General features: G+C 40.0%; 1 protein-coding gene across 3 annotated transcripts in view; it reads left to right on the top strand.

Annotated features, from left to right (window-relative positions):
• GRM7 (glutamate metabotropic receptor 7) overlaps positions 1-18,644 on the top strand; it is an 808,167-nt gene that overhangs the window by 723,024 nt on the left and 66,499 nt on the right. For 2 of the 3 annotated variants that reach the window (XM_038740578.1, XM_038740576.1), the window contains 2 exons: positions 1,153-1,399; positions 10,988-11,079. In XM_038740578.1, the coding sequence (XP_038596506.1) occupies positions 1,153-1,399; positions 10,988-11,058 (318 nt within the window). In that variant the 3' untranslated portion in view covers positions 11,059-11,079. The remainder of the gene's footprint in view (positions 1-1,152; positions 1,400-10,987; positions 11,080-18,644) is intronic. The other variant, XM_038740577.1, reaches the window with a different exon arrangement.

The raw sequence follows: 18,644 nt of genomic DNA, 5'->3' as shown, positions 1-18,644 counted from the left end.
GCTGGGTGACCTTGGGCAAGTTGCTTCACTTCTCTGTGCCTCAGTTCCCTCATCTGTAAAATGGGGATTAAGACTGTAAGCCCCATGTGGGACTTGGACTGCGTGCAACCTGATTAACTTGTATCTACCCAAGCACTTAGTGCAGTGCCTAGCACATAGTAACTCTTAACAAATACCATTAAAAAAATCAGGCACAATGAGGGTCTTTTTATACTCCACTTAAACATTTTAGAAGAACACTGATATTTGGTTTTATGAACCCCAGGTTTTTGTACAGGGAATTAAAGCATTTGATTAATTAAAAACCAAGATAATAACTGCTGAGGAATCTATAGCAAAGAGTAGATGACCATGAAACTATACTAAGTGCTCTCCATATGCATAGAGCTTTTGCAACCTCGAAAAAGCCTTTAAGGCAGACACATTTTGTCAACCTCATTTGACAGGTAAGGCAAATGAGATGCACAATGGTTAAGTGACTCAGTTCAGACTACTGCAAAAGTGAATGTCAAAACCAGTATGAAATGCATAAAGCAATTTGTCAGGGTGCAATACAAAGATATAAAAATAGCATTTGTAGTTCACTGTCCCTAGTGGGTGAGGATTTGTAAAACATATTTTTTAAAGCAGGGTTTAGCTTCCACAGGTTCATTCATATTTCACTTTAGTAGGATGTTCTGTGATCATGTGCATAGGCTAACAGAATGCTGATAGTATGCTAATCAGTTGGTGATCTTTGGACACTCATAAAATATTCTTGCATAAATTGAAGAAATTTGAAATATGCAACAACTCGGGTTGCAGAAAATGAATACATTAGTGACCCCTTGAGCAAGATTTAATTATTTGACAGAACATATTTTTGCCATGTGTGAGGAGGAATAAATATCCACCTCAAAACATTACCATGAAGTCAATGACATTTAATTACTCTCAATCATTTTCAGTATATAGTAAATGAATAAGGCCCATTGAGGGGTAGCAGAGTTATTCCTCTTCCTCACTCATTATCACAAACAGTTGTTGATCTGTTGTCTCCAAGTTCAGCCCATCATCAGTCTTGTTATTGTACTTGACATAGATTATTAAATGCTATCACACAGCCTGCGGTCATTTTATTTGTAATAGTGTCTCATGTGTTATGTCTCCTAGCTCTACATACAAACTACCACACTTACAATATCCATGAACTTAAGTGCTTCAGTGGCGCTGGGGATGCTATACATGCCGAAAGTGTACATCATCATTTTCCACCCTGAGCTGAATGTCCAGAAAAGGAAGCGCAGCTTCAAGGCAGTTGTCACGGCAGCCACCATGTCATCACGGCTTTCACACAAACCTAGTGACAGGCCCAACGGTGAAGCAAAAACAGAGCTCTGTGAAAATGTAGACCCAAACAGTAAGTACTTCTAAATGCATTTTCTTTTATTTTCCCCCATTAGTAATCTCTAGAAGATATGTTTAATGCTTTTTTTTTTTAGAAATTGTATAACATGACAATCCCTTGGCTCAAAATTATTTAGAAGAATCAGTCTTTCCATCACTCTGATCGTTACCACTTTCCTTTCTGGCCTCTGCCTATTGGGGAAAAATCAAATACAAAATAAAAAAAAATCTTCATCACAGTGGCCAGCTCCTTCCCCTGTCCTCTTCTTTGTGTTCCTCTGAGCAAAACAGGTCTCAGTACTGAAACCTCCAATTGACAAAACACACCTGTTGGATTTGAGATCCTCACCCCCTTCCTGGCTAGGCAGTCAGAATTTCCCAATTTAACTGAAATGAAGCTGTAGGAATCCAGTTGCAATTTTTCAGAACAGTGGGTGTTCAGTCTTTTTCCTCTGTTCAGCTATTTGGGCTGCTGTTATACTATTCTTCATTAGCCAAAATCTCTGAAAATAAAAACCACAGCAAACTTCTAATTCATTAATTTTGCTCAACTCCTCTCTCCCAACCCCGACCTGCAGCCATCATCAAAGCTGTAAATGGTTTTGCATTACTGCATGAAGAAGTACAAAAGACAGTTATAGCCTTCATATATAGGAATCAGGAAGACCTTTCAATACTGCAGCACTCATCTTTTGAAATAAAAAAAAATAACAATTCAAATGAAAACTGGAAGGAAGTCTGAATGGACCACTTTTCTCATATATTTATGGTTTAAATGAATTCAGTGCCTAACTACAAACATATTGTATCTGGGAGCAAAAAGAAAATTGTTAAAAATGCAAATAGTGAAAATACATTACTTTCTTTCTATTACTTTTCACTAGCATTTTACAATTCATTTCATATGAAATGAGTCAGAGTCTCCCAGGATCTCCTCCACTCTCCAGCTGTAATGTAGTCAACTTTGGTGCATTTATTCTTTCAGGGATCAAAAGCATTATTGAATATATTCCTGAAAGAATTAATACAGCATCCAAGCATGCCTACTTTGCAACTGGGGAGTATCCTAGGTTAGATAGTCAATAGAAAGGTGATCTCCAATCTAATTGGAAATAAGGTTTATGTAGATAACCCAAAATTTAGCTAACCAAATAGAATGGAGCATCAACAATTGCAAGTCTAATTCCAATGCCTAGACTACTCTCTGATTTTCTGGGCTACCTTCAGTTTAAACAAACTGGTCATGTGATAGTTCAGATTTGGATGATTAGCTTTCTACTACATCTTCAAAAAATCAAAATAACCAGGCAATTTTGGCTGCCCAGTGAAATTATTGCAATACCCACTGTAGATCATTTATTTTGCTCTTCCAACTCCAAATTTTACCTGGTCTTGAATTGGTTGAGCATTGTGAAGTACTTTAAATATCTGATTCCAACAGACATAAGAATAGTCACCAATGATACTCCCCTAGCTCAAGATGACTAGGAGAATGCAAGGAGGACCACAAGAAAAATGGAAAATGAACAGTAATCTGATGGAAGTACACATTCACTGTACATATTTAAAAGTTTGGCACAGATGTGGTATGGAATTTTCAGTAACACATATGTGCTGAATAACTCATTGCTTTTTCTTCCGATTGTCCTCATTGCATCATGTCTTAATATATACTATAATGCTCTGCAACCAAGACAACTCTGAATTTAAGATGACCCCTAAGATCTGATGCTTCTGAAAGGATAAATAATTCAGTCTTCCATTCATTTTTTTTCTCACACCTACTGGTAATAGTAATCTGTCTTCTGGCTTTATGAAGTCCCCTTTTCATCACCCCTCTCTTATGCCTTCACCCTATTTAGCTCTTGTTTGACATTTAACATCGTATTTTTCCCTTTCACAAAAAAAGGTAGGTTTTTTAGGTACTCAGCCCAAGGAGACATCAGATGAAATGAAGTGTCACAGACAGGGAGATATGTATGCACTAAGACTCAGAAAGATGAGAAAGGGACAGAGCTAGGAAAAGATAGAAAGATAGAGACTGTGATTCAGAGACATAAGGTGATGAGACAGAGAGAACGAAGCATGGATGGGAAAAGTGGCAAACCCAAAAGCTTACTGAAGATTTTCCTATTCTGGGTCCTGTTCCCTGATTTTAGCATAAGACTATGAGGTAGAAGGAGATAGAAGTGCTCCTTAAACATGTGATCTCTCAGTGTTGGACTTCAACCACTTTTGTGAAAGGGGGGGTCTAAAGAGAGGGGTGAGCGGGGAGTAGAAAGTGAAATACCAGGGCTTCCGGAAACAGAGTTGCCAGAGCATAGTTGAGTGTTTTCCTCAAATCACTGAACCATGGAGCTTGGAGGACTTGAAGAGATTGACTGATCCAGCCCCTGTTTCTACTAAAGTATCCAGACCAGATGGTTCTGTATTCAATAACCCCAAGGAATGGGACTCTGCAACCTCCTTTGGTAGTTCTTTCATTTTTTAATCATCCCAATCACCAGGGAGTTTTATTTTTGGTCCAGCCTAAATCCCCCCTACTCTAACTGAATTCCATTTCTTTTTTTTTTTTGATCCTAAGGGGGCATGAGGAACTGGTCAACATCTGCACCCCTGGAAAACGTTAATAAATTTGAAAATGGTTATCTAGTAACCCCTTCACCTTCACTTCTTGGGCTTCCTTTATCTTTTCCTCATAGAATCTATTCTCTAATTTTTTGAAATATTTGTGTTGCTCTTCTCTACACCCTTTCTGGTTTCTTATAGTCTTGTATATTCTTTGTCCTTTTTGAGGTGTGATGACCCAAACCAGACCCAGGACTTTAGTGATGGACTTACTTGAACAGAGTGGAAGAGAGGGTATACTTCCAGAATCTAACATGATGTATCCCTGATGATATATCCCAGTATCATATTTGCTTTCTTATAACAGCTTTTAATAATGGTTTCTGGTCAACCATGACTCCCAGATCTTTTACAGTTGACCATGTCCTCACCAATCTATCTCTCTTAATATAGTATTTTGTTGATTTTTGCCCCTATAGAATTTAATCTTGCTTGGCCAGGATTATTTGTTTTTTTTTTTCAATTTGCCTGTCTTTGAATTCTACTTCCATCTTCCTTGTGAGCATCATTTGTGACTGTGATATAGATTCCTTTGGCCAAGACATCAATAATGATATTGAATAGATTACTCATCATCCATCATCAATAGCATTGATTAAGTGTCTATTCTGTGCAGAATATTATGTAAGATGCTTGGATCTATTTGGGGAACTGTTCCTAGAGGCCGATACTTGTGGATCAACACTCAGTGTATCTCCCCTGGTTCAATCAATCAATCACTGGTATTTATTGAGCATTTACTGTGTGCAGAGCACTGTACTAAGTGCTTGAGCACCCTTAACTAATGTTCTTAATGACTGCCCTTAGATTGCTCTTGATGTTTAGATTGTGAGCCTGCAAGGTACAGAGAATGTGTCTAATATCCACCTGTGTGTTCTCTCCCAGGGCTTACCACAGTGCTCTGCACATAGTAAGGGCTTAATAAATACTATTTCTACTACTACTACTGCCCTACTACTCCTGGCCTTTTATTGAAACCCTCTAGCCAGCTGTGCACCCATCTAACTGTCATATCTAAAATTATATTTTCTCAGCTTTTCAGATGCCATATGGGACAGAATCAAAATTCTTACTTGCTAGACTGCATCTGCACAAAGACCTCACCTTAAGATGTTTAGAGTTTGTGATCAGCAGAACTTCCAACATTTCTAAATTTAAACAGTCTTTCAGCCTTCCATCCCATCCATCTTAACCTTACAACACTGGCCTCTTTTATTGGATTAGGTTAAGGGAAGCAAGTGGGGAAACAATTTTAAAAGCCATGACCTTGGAGGGAAAGGGGAAAAATGTTTAAAGAGAGCAGAAGTGTGTGTAGGTCAGGGAGAAAGGGAGGACATGGAACGAAAGAGGGAAGGGTTACCTGATCACAAGGTGGTGTCACTGGGGAAGAAAAATCCATTCTTCTTCCAATGGAACATAACAATAATAATAACAATGGTATTTATTAAGCATTTACTACATGCCAAGCACTGTTGTAAGCACTCGGATAGATACAAGGTAATGAGGTTGTCCCATGTGGGGCTCACAGTCTTAATCTCCATTTAACAGATAAAGTAAATGAGGCACAGAGAAGTTAAGTGGCTTGCCCAAGGTCACACAGCAGACAAGTGGTGGAGCCGGGATTAGAACCCACATCCTCTGACTCCCAAGCCCATGCCCTTTCCATTAAGCCACGCTGTTAGCCTATCATAGGACCTCTGTGAATCAATATAAGTACATTAATATAGCCATATTGCTCATGTATAATTGATTGAACACATAATTCTGATATAGTGCATTCACCCTCATTTCAGGAAACAATCCCCCATTTGTAGCATTGTTCCTCTGAAAAAACTGGTTCCAATATACAACCAAGTAGCATTAGATGTGGTTTTTCAGAAATAAACTATGTTTTCAATCAATCAATGGTGTGTACTGAGCACCTACTGTGTGCAGAGCACTGTAATAATAATTATAATGATGGCATTTGTTAAGCGCTTACTATGTGCCAAATTCTGTTCTAAGCGCTGGGGGGCATACAAGGTAATCAGGTTGTTCCACATGGGGCTCAAAGTCTTAATCCCCATTTTACAGATGAGGTAACTGAGGCATAGAGAAGTTTAGTGACTTGCCCAAAGTCACACAGCTGACAAGTGGCGGAGTCGGGATTTGAACCCATGACTGAACATGAGAGAGTACAATATAATAGAGTTGAGAGACACGTTCCCTGTCCACAAGCTTATTGTCTAGAGCTTAAATCTACAGACTGCCTGTATACTTTATACTTCTCCCTTATCTGCATATCTTCTCACTCTCTCCTTGGAAGAGATTAAATTTCTCACAAGACTTTCTTTCCACATAGCACTGTTGGTTGCTTCTTAGTATTTGAAATTCTTCTAAGTAATTGAAAATTGATGATTTCATAATTTATTCTAATAGTTTACCAAGCATTTATTTTAAAGATGATCAGTCAATATTTTTTACATTATTTTTCCTTTTCTAATGGTCAAGCCCCACTGGTTTAAATTTCTCCCATTTTAACCCCTTCTTTTCCTAGTCTATGTTGCCTTTTCAACTGTTCATCCTCACTGTTTTGATCTTTTTTGAAAATGCAGAATTGAAAAAGAACATTTAACAATGACTTTTTCAGTCATAAAATCAGCTTTCCTTTCTTACGTGGGAGGCGAGTGAGGGAAGGGGAAACATTAAAGAGTAGGAATTTCCCCAGTTTGTCCTCTTTGCTCTTTTTCCCAATATAATTGTCAGATTTTTTTTATTACCCTTTATGCCTCATGTTAGTCACATCAACTTTTCAGTTTTCTCTTTCCTTATTGTGTCACTACACAATTGGGCTATTTCTTTACTCTTCATTCCAGATTTCTCAGGAGTTATGGTCTAGCCATCTTGTAATTTCTATTTTTCTCGCCTGCCCAGGCACTAGTATAGATCGTTCCTGATCCTGAAGTACTGCCTTTTTGGAGACCAGCCTGTTTTCTCGGGCTTCTTTGCTTCTTAGACTTAACTTTCACTGGACAGATCCAGTGTGCCATGGTGTTGAAAGAAACAGTTTGTGCTCATGTGCATATGCTCAGGTGCATGGCATTGGACGCAGTGACACAGCACTGGTTTTCCCTTATACAGGATTTTCCGAGCGTGTAGCCAGGGTGTTCTGTAGAACAAGTGGATGTACGACACGTTGCATCCCCTGTTCTTCATCCTAGGAATGATCACCAGACTATGTTTCTCCAGGCAACATCACCTCCCTTCTTTGTCTACCTATCTTCCCTGATCAACAAACATCTTACTAGTCCGGGAATCAAAACAGACTTGAAGGTGAGGCTTTGATTTGATTTTTTAGTGCTTAAAATTGCAACAGTATCAACCCAAAGAGCACTCCTGATTTCAGAGCACTATGGTAAATATTCCAGAATTCCAAAACTTCCTAAAAACAATATCCAAAGATAAATCATTGTGAAAATCAATACATTTAGTTGATTTCAATCAATCATATTTATTGAGTATTTACTGTGTGCAGAACACTATGCTAAGCACTTGGGAGAGTACATTATAACGATTTGATAGAGTTGGTAGACACATTCCCTGCCCACAACAAGCTTACAGTCTAGAGGTATACCTTAGCATTTCCTGCTTAGTTATACCTACTGAGAAGAAAATAAACTCAGTACTATGGTTTTAGGAGTTCCATCAGTTTCTAGAGTCACTCACACTGTTGAGAAATTTTAGAAAATAAATCCCAACTTTAGATGCATAGTTCTATGGCACTGAACAACATTCAGTGCTTAGGCTGTGGTTAAAACACTTCTGTTATTGAAAGGGTCATAGAAGGCGAAACATTTTAGGTGCAGCAATTGCATTCCTGTTGCTTCCTCCTTTCAAGACAGTGATTACGGAATGAAACTGTGGTTATTTCTGGGCTGCAGCCATCATTTCAAATGAAATGAACCCCTCCCAGGTCCTGTATCTTCAAACCACATGATATAAAATGTCTGCTTATGTGCATCTAAATCAAGGGGTAATCTTTGTTCACAGGCTACTCCAGAAGGCTGCCCGGGTAGAGGCTAATCTGACTGATCCAAAAGTTCAAATACTTTGATGCATGCAGAGACTACTGTAATTATATCTTTGATTCCTACTGTGCCTTTCCTCCTAAGAAGGTTTTTTTTCCTGGTGAATCTGCCACTCAAACACTTGAGAAAATCTTCCATGTGTTGAGGGTAACATGTTTAGGAGGAAAGATGCTTCTCAAAAATGTTGAGAGTACAGATGTGCTGACCACCAGTAAGGAGATTCATGTACCTCCAAACATTGTGTTGACTTAAGACCCAGTTCATAACCCATCCAAGAACCCAGCTCAACTCCTTGGATTGCCCTATTTCTCCCTTCACTTCAAGTTAAAAATAGGAACAAGAATATTGAATACCTTGGTAATCCAACTGCAGGCCGGTATGCCTTCAAGAGGAACACTAAGATATTTCTGAGGTACCTCACAAAGAAAAAAAGTCACCCAACCACTGTGGTCCCTAGACATCCCAGGATTGAACCACAATACAAGCAAAAATGTAATTTTCTCTCAACATTGTGGATCCACATGTAAAAGCAATATGGGTGTTTTTCAAAAGGGTAGTCTCAGTCAATACCATTATGATACATTTAGAGAGACAGAAGTTAAGAATGGCTAAGAGTGGGACATGCAGAGATAAAGGAAGATGTTTCTACTTTCCCTTTTTTTACAAATGGGTGAATGAAATCCCATGTAATATTCTTTAAGGGATGCATGGAATCCAATTGAAAGTAGTGTTTATATTCTGATCTTAGAGCAAATGTGAAATAAACATGTCCCCATACTCACTGTTGCTATGAAACACTTAATGTATTTCAATCTTAAATGTTTTTATTTTTAACAACTCAGGTTGCCATTACAGTTTGCCATCTGGTACGTGCATGGTTCTATTCATCTAAAAGTTTTGTATTGCAATCACATGTTTGCATAAAATTATTTACTAGTGGATTAAGTAGAGCAGAAATTGTCACACCTCAGTATTATTCTTTCAACAAGTTCATCACCTCTCTTGTGTTTCTTCAGTTGAATTTCATGGTTCTTTGAAAAGACAATCTCCATCACGTCTTCAGTGAAGATAAAGCAAAATAAAAATGTAGAACTGGGCAATGTAGTTCTCCAACCCCCAATTTTGTTATAATACTTCCTTTGATTACATTTCTTTCCAAACACAACCACTTACTTGGCTTTCTGCTTTTATGAGACACAATAGAAAGATAGTTGCTCAATAGTTAGAAAATAAGTGAGCTGCATGACTGACAATGCTCTGGAAAGTTGTAGACCTTCTGATGGTAAATTGATTTGAAAAGCCAGCAGCCATGGGTGAAAGAGGAGCAGTAATGATGGGACCAGGATGGAAAAACTTAGTTTGTTTCTTAGTGCTTTTTGTTGTTATACAGCTGGTGTAGCAGTTTTCATGGCAAGAGGTGCAGCTAGCGGATATATAGGAAGACCAGTCAACTCTCAAACCATAACTGCTGATTTCTAACATGCTAGTAGCAAATGGAAGGCAGATATTAACTAAACTGGCAGAGTGATTCTAGTGGGTTGAGGTGAAAGAGAAACAGCTGCCTTTCTCATAGTGTGCATGCCAGTACAAGAAAGTAATGTGAGACTTGTTACAAGAGTCTTTCAAGCATATAGTACCCAGTGTCCCAGTGAGCTGGAACTTATGCTTTCAGTTAGTGCTCTGGAATGTTGGTTGCTTTCCTGGAGCAGCTTTCTAGAGTTTGTAGCTTTGTTGAGATAGATTGGGAGGTTCTTCCAATCTAGTTGTACCTCTTGAGCAGGGCCCAGGAACTCTCAATACAGTGGCAATTTTTCCTCTGCCATCACTTTGAAATAGAGGTTGATGTTGGCCCCAGACTGTTTGCATCCAGGAGCCTGTTGTGTGATGGAATCCAATGTTAATGAAATAAACAATTAGCCATGCTTCTTCTCTAACTAATGGTAGTACTGAAAAGATGTAACTTTCTGGGACATTGGAATGGGAATTGTCTGCAGCAGATTATCTTGGTAGAACTTTCAATATAGAAAAAAAAATCATATTTTTCTTTGGGGTGAGAGAACCTGATGTTACAATTTAATGAATGTAATGAGAATGAAATTCATATCTAAGACAGTATCTGGGTCAATAAGTGTTTTAATCTTTCTTTTTACATTTATTTGATTTGGAATTAAGACAGTATCTACTGGGTATTGATTGCAGCTTCTGAAGAATTAGTGGGAAGTGACACACGGTGTGGCCTCAATGAAAGCAAGAAAATATAGGCTATAATTAGAGGGATCAAAACAATATAACTGTCACTCAGTGGATTTTTATTTTAATTATACTGCAAAATTATAACAGGAAGTCACCAGTAGTGTATGTGGGAGATCTATGCACACTTGCTTAGGGAAAATTTCTAGGGTTTTAAACACTTTTGTGATGTGTTAATCTGTTTCTTTTTTTTGGCTTGTTTCTTCATTTGTTCTGATTCCTAACATCACATGATGTTGCCTGTCTCATCTTTCTGAGAGATACCAACATGTTGCACAGAGAGCAGGGTTTAGGAAGAGGAGGGACCTTAGAAGGAATGGAAAAGTTTGGCATAGCAATTTGAATGATCCAGGTTTGGTTTAAACAACAGGTGTAGCCAACAGATGAGCAACCATAATCAGCAGGTCAAATAGCAGTCCCATTCTTAGATAAGCAGGTGTTCCCATGTTCAGAGGTACCTGAATTGATGAACTGGTTTCTCTATTCCTAACTCACATATCCACTCTTCTAGATGACAATTTATATCCATTGAAAAAGTTGGAATAAGTTGAATGGTCTCTATCACAGCCTCATCTCTAAAATAATTAAGAATATTATGTGACTATACATTCTATATATATATATTGTACATACCAATATATTTACTTTCCCTATAGACTGCATTCCACCAGTAAGAAAGAGTGTACAAAAATCTGTTACTTGGTACACTATTCCACCTACAGTATAGCTTTTTCCTGATGTCCAAAAGGTAAGAAAAAACTCTAGTTTTTATCTTTACATGTGAATTTTTAAAAAACGATGTCAAAATCATTGGGACCAGTAATTTGATTGCAAAGAAAAACATGAACGTGAAAATTGTGCATGATTACCTCTGAAAGTGTTTCTGCTTCAGGCCAAATTTCCAAAGGTGATCTCTGTAGGCCTTCTTTTCTGTGTGCTCAGATTGGCATTTGTAATTAATTATATACCAAATGGGATCCCAATTGAGCTTTTACCTCTGCAAACAGGGGCAAGGGGCCAACTTCTGGCAGTTAGTGGAAAATGTACATATCCACTTAAGAAGGTGCCTTTCTGAACATTCACCTCTGAAAGTAAATAGTTTCAACGAAGTACATGATGGTGGTTCTTTTAAATTATTCAATTGTCAAACTGGTGGTTATCCCTACAATCATCCTGTGGGTTTATCATTGCTATCAGCAAACCAAGCCTATTGAGATGGACCCTGTTCCAGTGGCAAATACGGTGGTTCGATTTCTTTGGTAAAATAACTGGTAGTTATAAATTAATCAATGATTTGTGAATCTAAAACCTAAGTTTTAGAGCTGTGATCATTTATTTGTAGTATAGAAGTCCATCCATGGCTTTCCACATTAGGCACAACTGTGAGCAGTATGACATTCTGTGAAAAGTCTTTAACTTTGGGATTGACGTTTCTGGCTCAGAAAACAATAAACCAAGCTCTAAATCATTTTCAGCCAAGAAGGTAGAAATGATCAATGAGACTATTGCACAAGTCAAAAGAAGTTTTCCAAAGACTAGCTAGAGCAGGGGCATACTGATCCTGGCTCTCGAAGAATAGCGCTGATATGAGGAATGACAGCTTAACTGGACATGGCAAAATAACAGATCACAGGTTTTAATGGGCCCCAGTGGACTGCAGAGAAGACTGTGGATAAAGTCCCATCATCCTGGATATTCAATTTAAAGAAGAAAGCTGAATAATTTCTCTTTATATGTGCTCCTAAACTTCTAAGGAATCTCTCCAGAGAAGACTTAGGGAGAGAGTGTTCTTTTGCTTTCTGCTTCTGACAAAGAGAAATGATAACATGGGGAACAGCCATGTCCAAAAGCAACTAGCTGGTTCAGAGATATGTGGAACTTAAGAAATATTGGAAAACAAGATCATTCAAGAGCCATTTAATTAGAAAAAGATTCAGCTCTCTTTTTGTTTAAGCAGACACAAGCCTTAGATGGAGATGCTGCCAAGGGAGGAAAAGAAATAAAAGTTTCAATCGCCGAAGGACCCAGCCAATCAAGTCTGGAACATTTCCAGAAGGCATTTACAGTGGTGATTCAGCAGAAAGTGACTTTTTCTACCTAGAGAAAGTCAAAGACCCTTATTCTCCCATTCCCAGGCTGGGACAGTCATGACCCCTCACAGGAGAGACGTGGAAAGAAAGGGGGCGCAGAAGAGGAAGTATTTCAATTTTCACCGCTATTTCACAGATAAATATAAATAATAGAGTTTTTACAAACCAACTGTGAATTATGATGACTTTTGAAAATTACAAAAACTGTAGTCTCTCCATGTGTTATTGGCTGCTATGAATAATGGATCTCATATGCAGTTTAAAACCATAATTCAAGCAATTCTCTCCATTCCACATATCACCACTTATAGTAAGAGCTTAATTTTCAAGGATTCAACTAAAGATCATTTTTTTCCTGAGCATCTACCCCTATGAAATGTAATGTTTTTTTCTTCTAGTTTTATCACTTACTTTCCGGTATGTGTTCTTTGACTTTCAAAAGAAGGGAGGCATCCAATTTAGTCATGAAATACATACAGTAATAGTATAGAAATGAATTTACCAATGATGGAAATAGATTCAATTGGCTAATAATCATTAACCTAGCTGGTCTTAGAAATGCACTGATGTCAATTTAATAGGACAATGAATTCTGGAAACATCCCAAGCAGAAATAATAGAAATACAAGGTAAGTAAATAATTTTAAGTTTGATAATGGATGATAAATAAGACCTCATTTTTGAAGGCTGCAGGGAAAAAAATCACTGAAAACAATATATTGGCAAGCAAATGGTGAAAGTGCAAAAATGACTCCTTGGATATAGTTAGAAAGCTCGGGCAATGCATGAAGTCTTTCAACTCAACTCAAAGCCATTTAATGTCCTGGTGCAATCATTTTCCAAATGAAATTGCAATGGCATAGAAGACTCAATGCCCCTCCCAAACTGACCTGTACACTTAGTTCAGGGGAGCAAATAAAAACCTGGATGTTTTGGCTAAACGATAAGCGGGGGCTTGACACATTATCATGGATGGAAAAAGTGGTCATTATTTGGGGTAATCAATGAATTTCTGCTGGGCCCCAAGCTATCTCCTACTGCCTTGAAGGAGATAAATCATCCAGGGCAAAGATTCTCAGTATGAAGCCCCCAAACCAGAGGCCAGCACTCCACTCTCTAATGCCAAAGTCTGCCACTTCAGACTCCCATGGTGGTCAGCAGTTCCTTGATAGCTTCAGAGATCTGTAACATTTCAGCCACTGATCATGGCAAGCTCCCTCCTCCACATCTACTGCAATCCGGCATAATCCCCCTCCATCTCAAGCATGGGCTGGAAACCCAAGACCAGTAGCCCCCAAATTGCGGAGGTGAGATGGGCAAGTGTGGGAACTCTCCAGCTCTCTAGAGTTATAGGCAACATGGTAGTTTCTGAGGAACAGCCCAGAGCCGCACTTCCACAGGTGGAACATACCCCGTCCCTTGTCAACAGCAATATTGTCAGCATTTGAGTGCAGAACACTATATTAAGCACTTGGGGAACATTCAAGGGCAGTACAAGAAGTGAGTCCCACCTTTAAGGAGTTTACAGTCTATTGAGACAAAGGAGCCAGAAATCATCGATATACAATATAGTTAAATGTTATATGAATATGGTTAAAAGAGCATGAGAATGAAATAATAAGCACAGATGAATGAATACATTTAACAAACTAATAATAATAAAATAAACAGAGAAGTAGATGAGTGTTGAAATGGCTGAGGAAGAACTTAACTCCTTTGGGATTTATTCTCATTGTAATTTGGTATTTCCCCATTCAAAATTTGGCATTTCTAATAATAAGCCAGTTCTCACAATGTTGAAATCTATCCATAAGCATAATACACTTTGGAAAGTACTACAATACATTTAACAGTCCTCTAGTGGTCGAAAAAGTAAATGATGTTCTCAAAGTTCCCAATTTTCTACCAAGGAGTAAATTTAGGCACTGAACTGGATAAAAGTTTAACTAAACTTAATTACAACAGATGGAAGGAATTTATTAGGGGAATTCAGGGGGAGATGGAAGAAAGAGAGGGGGATGGGGAGGGGAGAGAAGGGGAGAAGGAAGAAGAGGGAGAGAGGAAGAGGGAGAGAGAGAGAGAGTGTAAAAGTAACAGGTGGCCTGTTCTAGGTCATCTCAGGGCAGTGAAAACTGTGGGGAAAAAAAGGAGATTATGGCTTTTGTATCATTAATGATATGAAAGCTTATTCTTAAGGATTTTCCCTGCAGAACTGCCACCCCAGGGAAAATCAGCAAGGTAAATCTCTGAGAATTAGTTTTCACTTTAAAAAAATGTCCTACAAAAAAGCTATATCCTCTCCTGCCCCCTGAGCTCAACACCACCCGCTTTGATTGAATACAGATAGGTGCTTCCCAGGTGATTGATAGCAGCAATTCCTCTGCCTGTCCCCATCTACAACTCCCTTCTCTATTTCCCTCTGTCTCCCTTTTCTGACTTTTATTTCTTATCTGTAGCACAAGTTGGAACTATTGACCCTCTTTCCCGGAAGCCCTCACTCCCCCCTCCTGCAGACATGAAAAAAAATCTCATTAGTTTTAATTCTAGAACATATGGCTCATCCAATTACATCTTCCTGAAGTGCTGTGCTCTGAAATAAACTCTATACCAAGTTGGGTGCTTGGTTCATATGACTGTGGAGTTGCTAGATTATCTCTCAATAAAACTGAAATATTCTCTGGAGGAAATTCTGATCACATAGTCACATTTACCACCACCACCCCTGTTCATTTTTTAAAAGCTACATCTATATAACTTATTATGGTTTCTTCCCCACTATTTTCACATGTTCTCATGTATCACCTATTCTAAAAAAACCCAAAATGCTTTCTGGACCCCATATCTCCCTCCAGTTATCACACATTTCCCTCCTACCATTCCTTTCCAAACTCTGGGACAGTTGTCTACACCTGCTGCCTCCACTTCCTCTCCTCCAGTTATCTCCTTGAGCCCCTTCAATCTGGTTACTGTCCCCCTTCTCTCTAAAGAAACGGTCATGTCTAAGGTAACCAATGACCTTTTTTTAGCCAAATCTGACAACCTCTACTCCATCCTAATCCTCCTCAAGCTCTCAGCTGCCTTTGAGAGTATGGACCACCTCCTTTTTCTCGAAACTTCATCCAACTCTGAGTTCACTGACACTGTCCTCTCCTGGTTCTCCTCTTACCTCTCTGACTGCTCCTTTTCAATCTCTTTTGCTGGCTCCTCCCATGCCTCCCACCTTCTCCCAGTGGGGGTCCCTCAAGGCTCAGTTCTGGATCCCCTTTTATTCTCCGTGTACAACCACTCCTTTGGAGAACTCATTCACTACCATGGTTTCATAGACATGTATGATTCCCAAATCTACAACTCTGGCCCTGATCTCTCCTTCTCTGCCATCGCACACTTCCTCCTGCCTTCAAGCCTTCTGATGACACCCAGATCTACTTCTCTGCCCCTGCTCTCTCCCCCTCTCTCCAGGCTCGCATCTCCTCCTGCCTTCAGGACATCTCCATCTGGATGTCTGCCCGCCACCTAAAGCTCAACATGTCGAAGACTGAACTCCTTGTCTTCCCTCCCAAACCTTGCCCTCTCCCTGACTTTCCCATCTCTGTTGACGGCACTACCATCCTTCCCGTCTCACAGGCCCGCAACCTTGGTGTCATCCTCGACTCCGCTCGCTCATTCACCCCTCACATCCAAGCCGTCACCAAAACCTGCCGGTCTCAGCTCCACAACATTGCCAAGATCCGCCCTTTCCTCTCCATCCCAACCGCTACCCTGCTCATTCAAGCTCTCATCCTATCCCGTCTGGACTACTGCATCAGCCTTCTCTCTGATCTCCCATCCTCGTGTCTCGCTCCACTTCAATCCATACTTCATGCTGCTGCCCGGATTGTCTTTGTCCAGAAACGCTCTGGGCATATTACTCCCCTCCTCAAAAATCTCCAGTGGCTACCAATCAATCTGCGCATCAGGCAGAAACTCCTCACCCTGGGCTTCAAGGCTGTCCATCACCTCGCCCCCTCCTACCTCACCTCCCTTCTCTCCTTCTACAGCCCAGCCCGCACCCTCCGCTCCTCCACCGCTGATCTCCTCACCGTAACTCGCTCTCGCCTGTCCCGCCATCGACCCCCGGCCCACGTCATCCCCCGGGCCTGGAATGCCCTCCCTCTGCCCATCCGCCAAGCTAGCTCTCTTCCTCCCTTCAAGGCCCTGCTGAGAGCTCACCTCCTCCAGGAGGCCTTCCCAGACTGAGCCCCTTCCTTCCTCTCCCCCTCATCCCCCTCTCCATCCCCCCCATCTTACCTCCTTCCCTTCCCCACAGCACCTGTATATATGTATATATGTTTGTACATATTTATTACTCTATTTATTTATTTATTTATTTTATTTGTACATATCTATTCTATTTATTTTATTTTGTTAGTATGTTTGGTTTTGTTCTCTGTCTCCCCCTTTTAGACTGTGAGCCCACTGTTGGGTAGGGACTGTCTCTATATGTTGCCAATTTGTACTTCCCAAGCGCTTAGTACAGTGCTCTGCACATAGTAAGCGCTCAATAAATACGATTGATGATGATGAAGCCTTCTGTGCCTGGATGTCCCACTGATTACTCAAACTAAACATGTTGAAAACATAATTCCTTATCTTCCCATACAAATACCACTATCCTTCTTATCTCACAGGCTCATAACCTTGGCACTGACCTCCAATCATCTCTCTAATATAACCCACATGTCCACAATGTCACCAAATCCTGTTGGTTCTACTTTCACAATATTGCTAAAATCCATCCTTTCCTCTCCATCCAAGTTGCTACTATGCTGTATACGTATTCTACCTGTCTTGCCTACTGAATCAGCCTCCTCGCTGACCTCCCTGCCTCCTGTCTCTTCTCACTCCAACCAATAGTATGCTCTGCTGCCGGGGTCATTTTTCTACAAAAAACATTCAGTCTACATCTCCCCTCTCCTCAAGAACCTCCAGAGGTTGCCCATCCACCTCTGCATCCAACAGAAACTGCTTACCATTGGCTTTAAAGCATTCAGTGAACTCATTCGATTCAGTTCAATCATATTTATTGAGCACTTACTGTGTGCAGAACATTGTATCAAGCACTTGGAAAGTACGATACGACAACAGAGACAATCCCTACCCAACAACGGGCTCAAAGTCTAGAAGGGGGAGACAGACAACAAAACAAAACAAGTAGACAGGCATCAATACCATCAAAATAGATATACAGAATTATAGAAATTCATCCTCTCCTACCTTACCTCACTTATTCCCTACTCCAGCCCAGCCCATGAGCTTCACTTCTCTAGTGCCAGCTCGCTTGCTATGTATTGATCTTGTCTATCATACTGCCGATCCCCTTCCCACATCCTCCCTCTGGCCTGGAACTTCCTTCCCCTCCATATATGCTAGATCACCACTGACCCCCACCTTCAAAGCCTTATTAAGGTCACATCTCTTCCAAGAGGCCTTTTCTCCAAATTCCTCTCCCTTCTGAGTTGTGTATGCATTTTGATCTGTGCCCTTTGGGGATTCGGTAGTCACCCCACCCTCAGCCCCACATAATGTATGCATATATCTGTAAATTATTTACTTATAGTTATGTCTGTCACACTCTAGACTGTAAGTTCACTATGGGAAGGGAATGTTTCTACCAACTTTGTTGGATTGTCCTCTCCCAAGTGCTTAGTCCAGGGTTCTGCACACAGTAAGCACTTAATAAATGCCACTGATTGAGTGACTGATCATGGCCTACTCTCTTTTTCCCCTTAGTTCTCTAAATCAACCCAGTTGGCTTCCGAGTGCTGAAGGGGAGCTGTTTTCCAGGGGAATCCACTCCCAGGTTATCAGTCTAGAAATGCTGGTGACATCAACCTTGTTGTTGTTGATTCTCAACAGATTTGCTCCCTCCGCTTAGTAGAGCATTGGGGAAGCCATCAATAACCATTTCTGCAAAAGTCATATATTTATAGGACCATTTGTTTCCAATGGTCATACAAACGGCAAACGCTCATTCTCTATCTCCTCATTTTAAATGTACATCTGTGATGGGAATAAATCTTTAGCCAACATGCAATTTTAGATATGGTTTCATTCTTTGCTCTTAAAGGTGTGGGGACAGAGGTGCAATATGGCACTGGAAAGGATGGGGGGAGGAGGACAAGAGAAGTAGTCAGAGAGAGGGAACTTGGGCAAGGATTCTTTGATAAAAAATTGCCTCCTTCCA

Source organism: Tachyglossus aculeatus, chromosome X1, assembly GCF_015852505.1.
Source record: "Tachyglossus aculeatus isolate mTacAcu1 chromosome X1, mTacAcu1.pri, whole genome shotgun sequence".
Classification (NCBI taxonomy): Eukaryota; Metazoa; Chordata; class Mammalia; order Monotremata; family Tachyglossidae; genus Tachyglossus; species Tachyglossus aculeatus.
The sequence above is the reverse complement of the archived record's forward strand: the minus strand, read 5'-3'. Positions and strand labels throughout refer to the sequence as shown.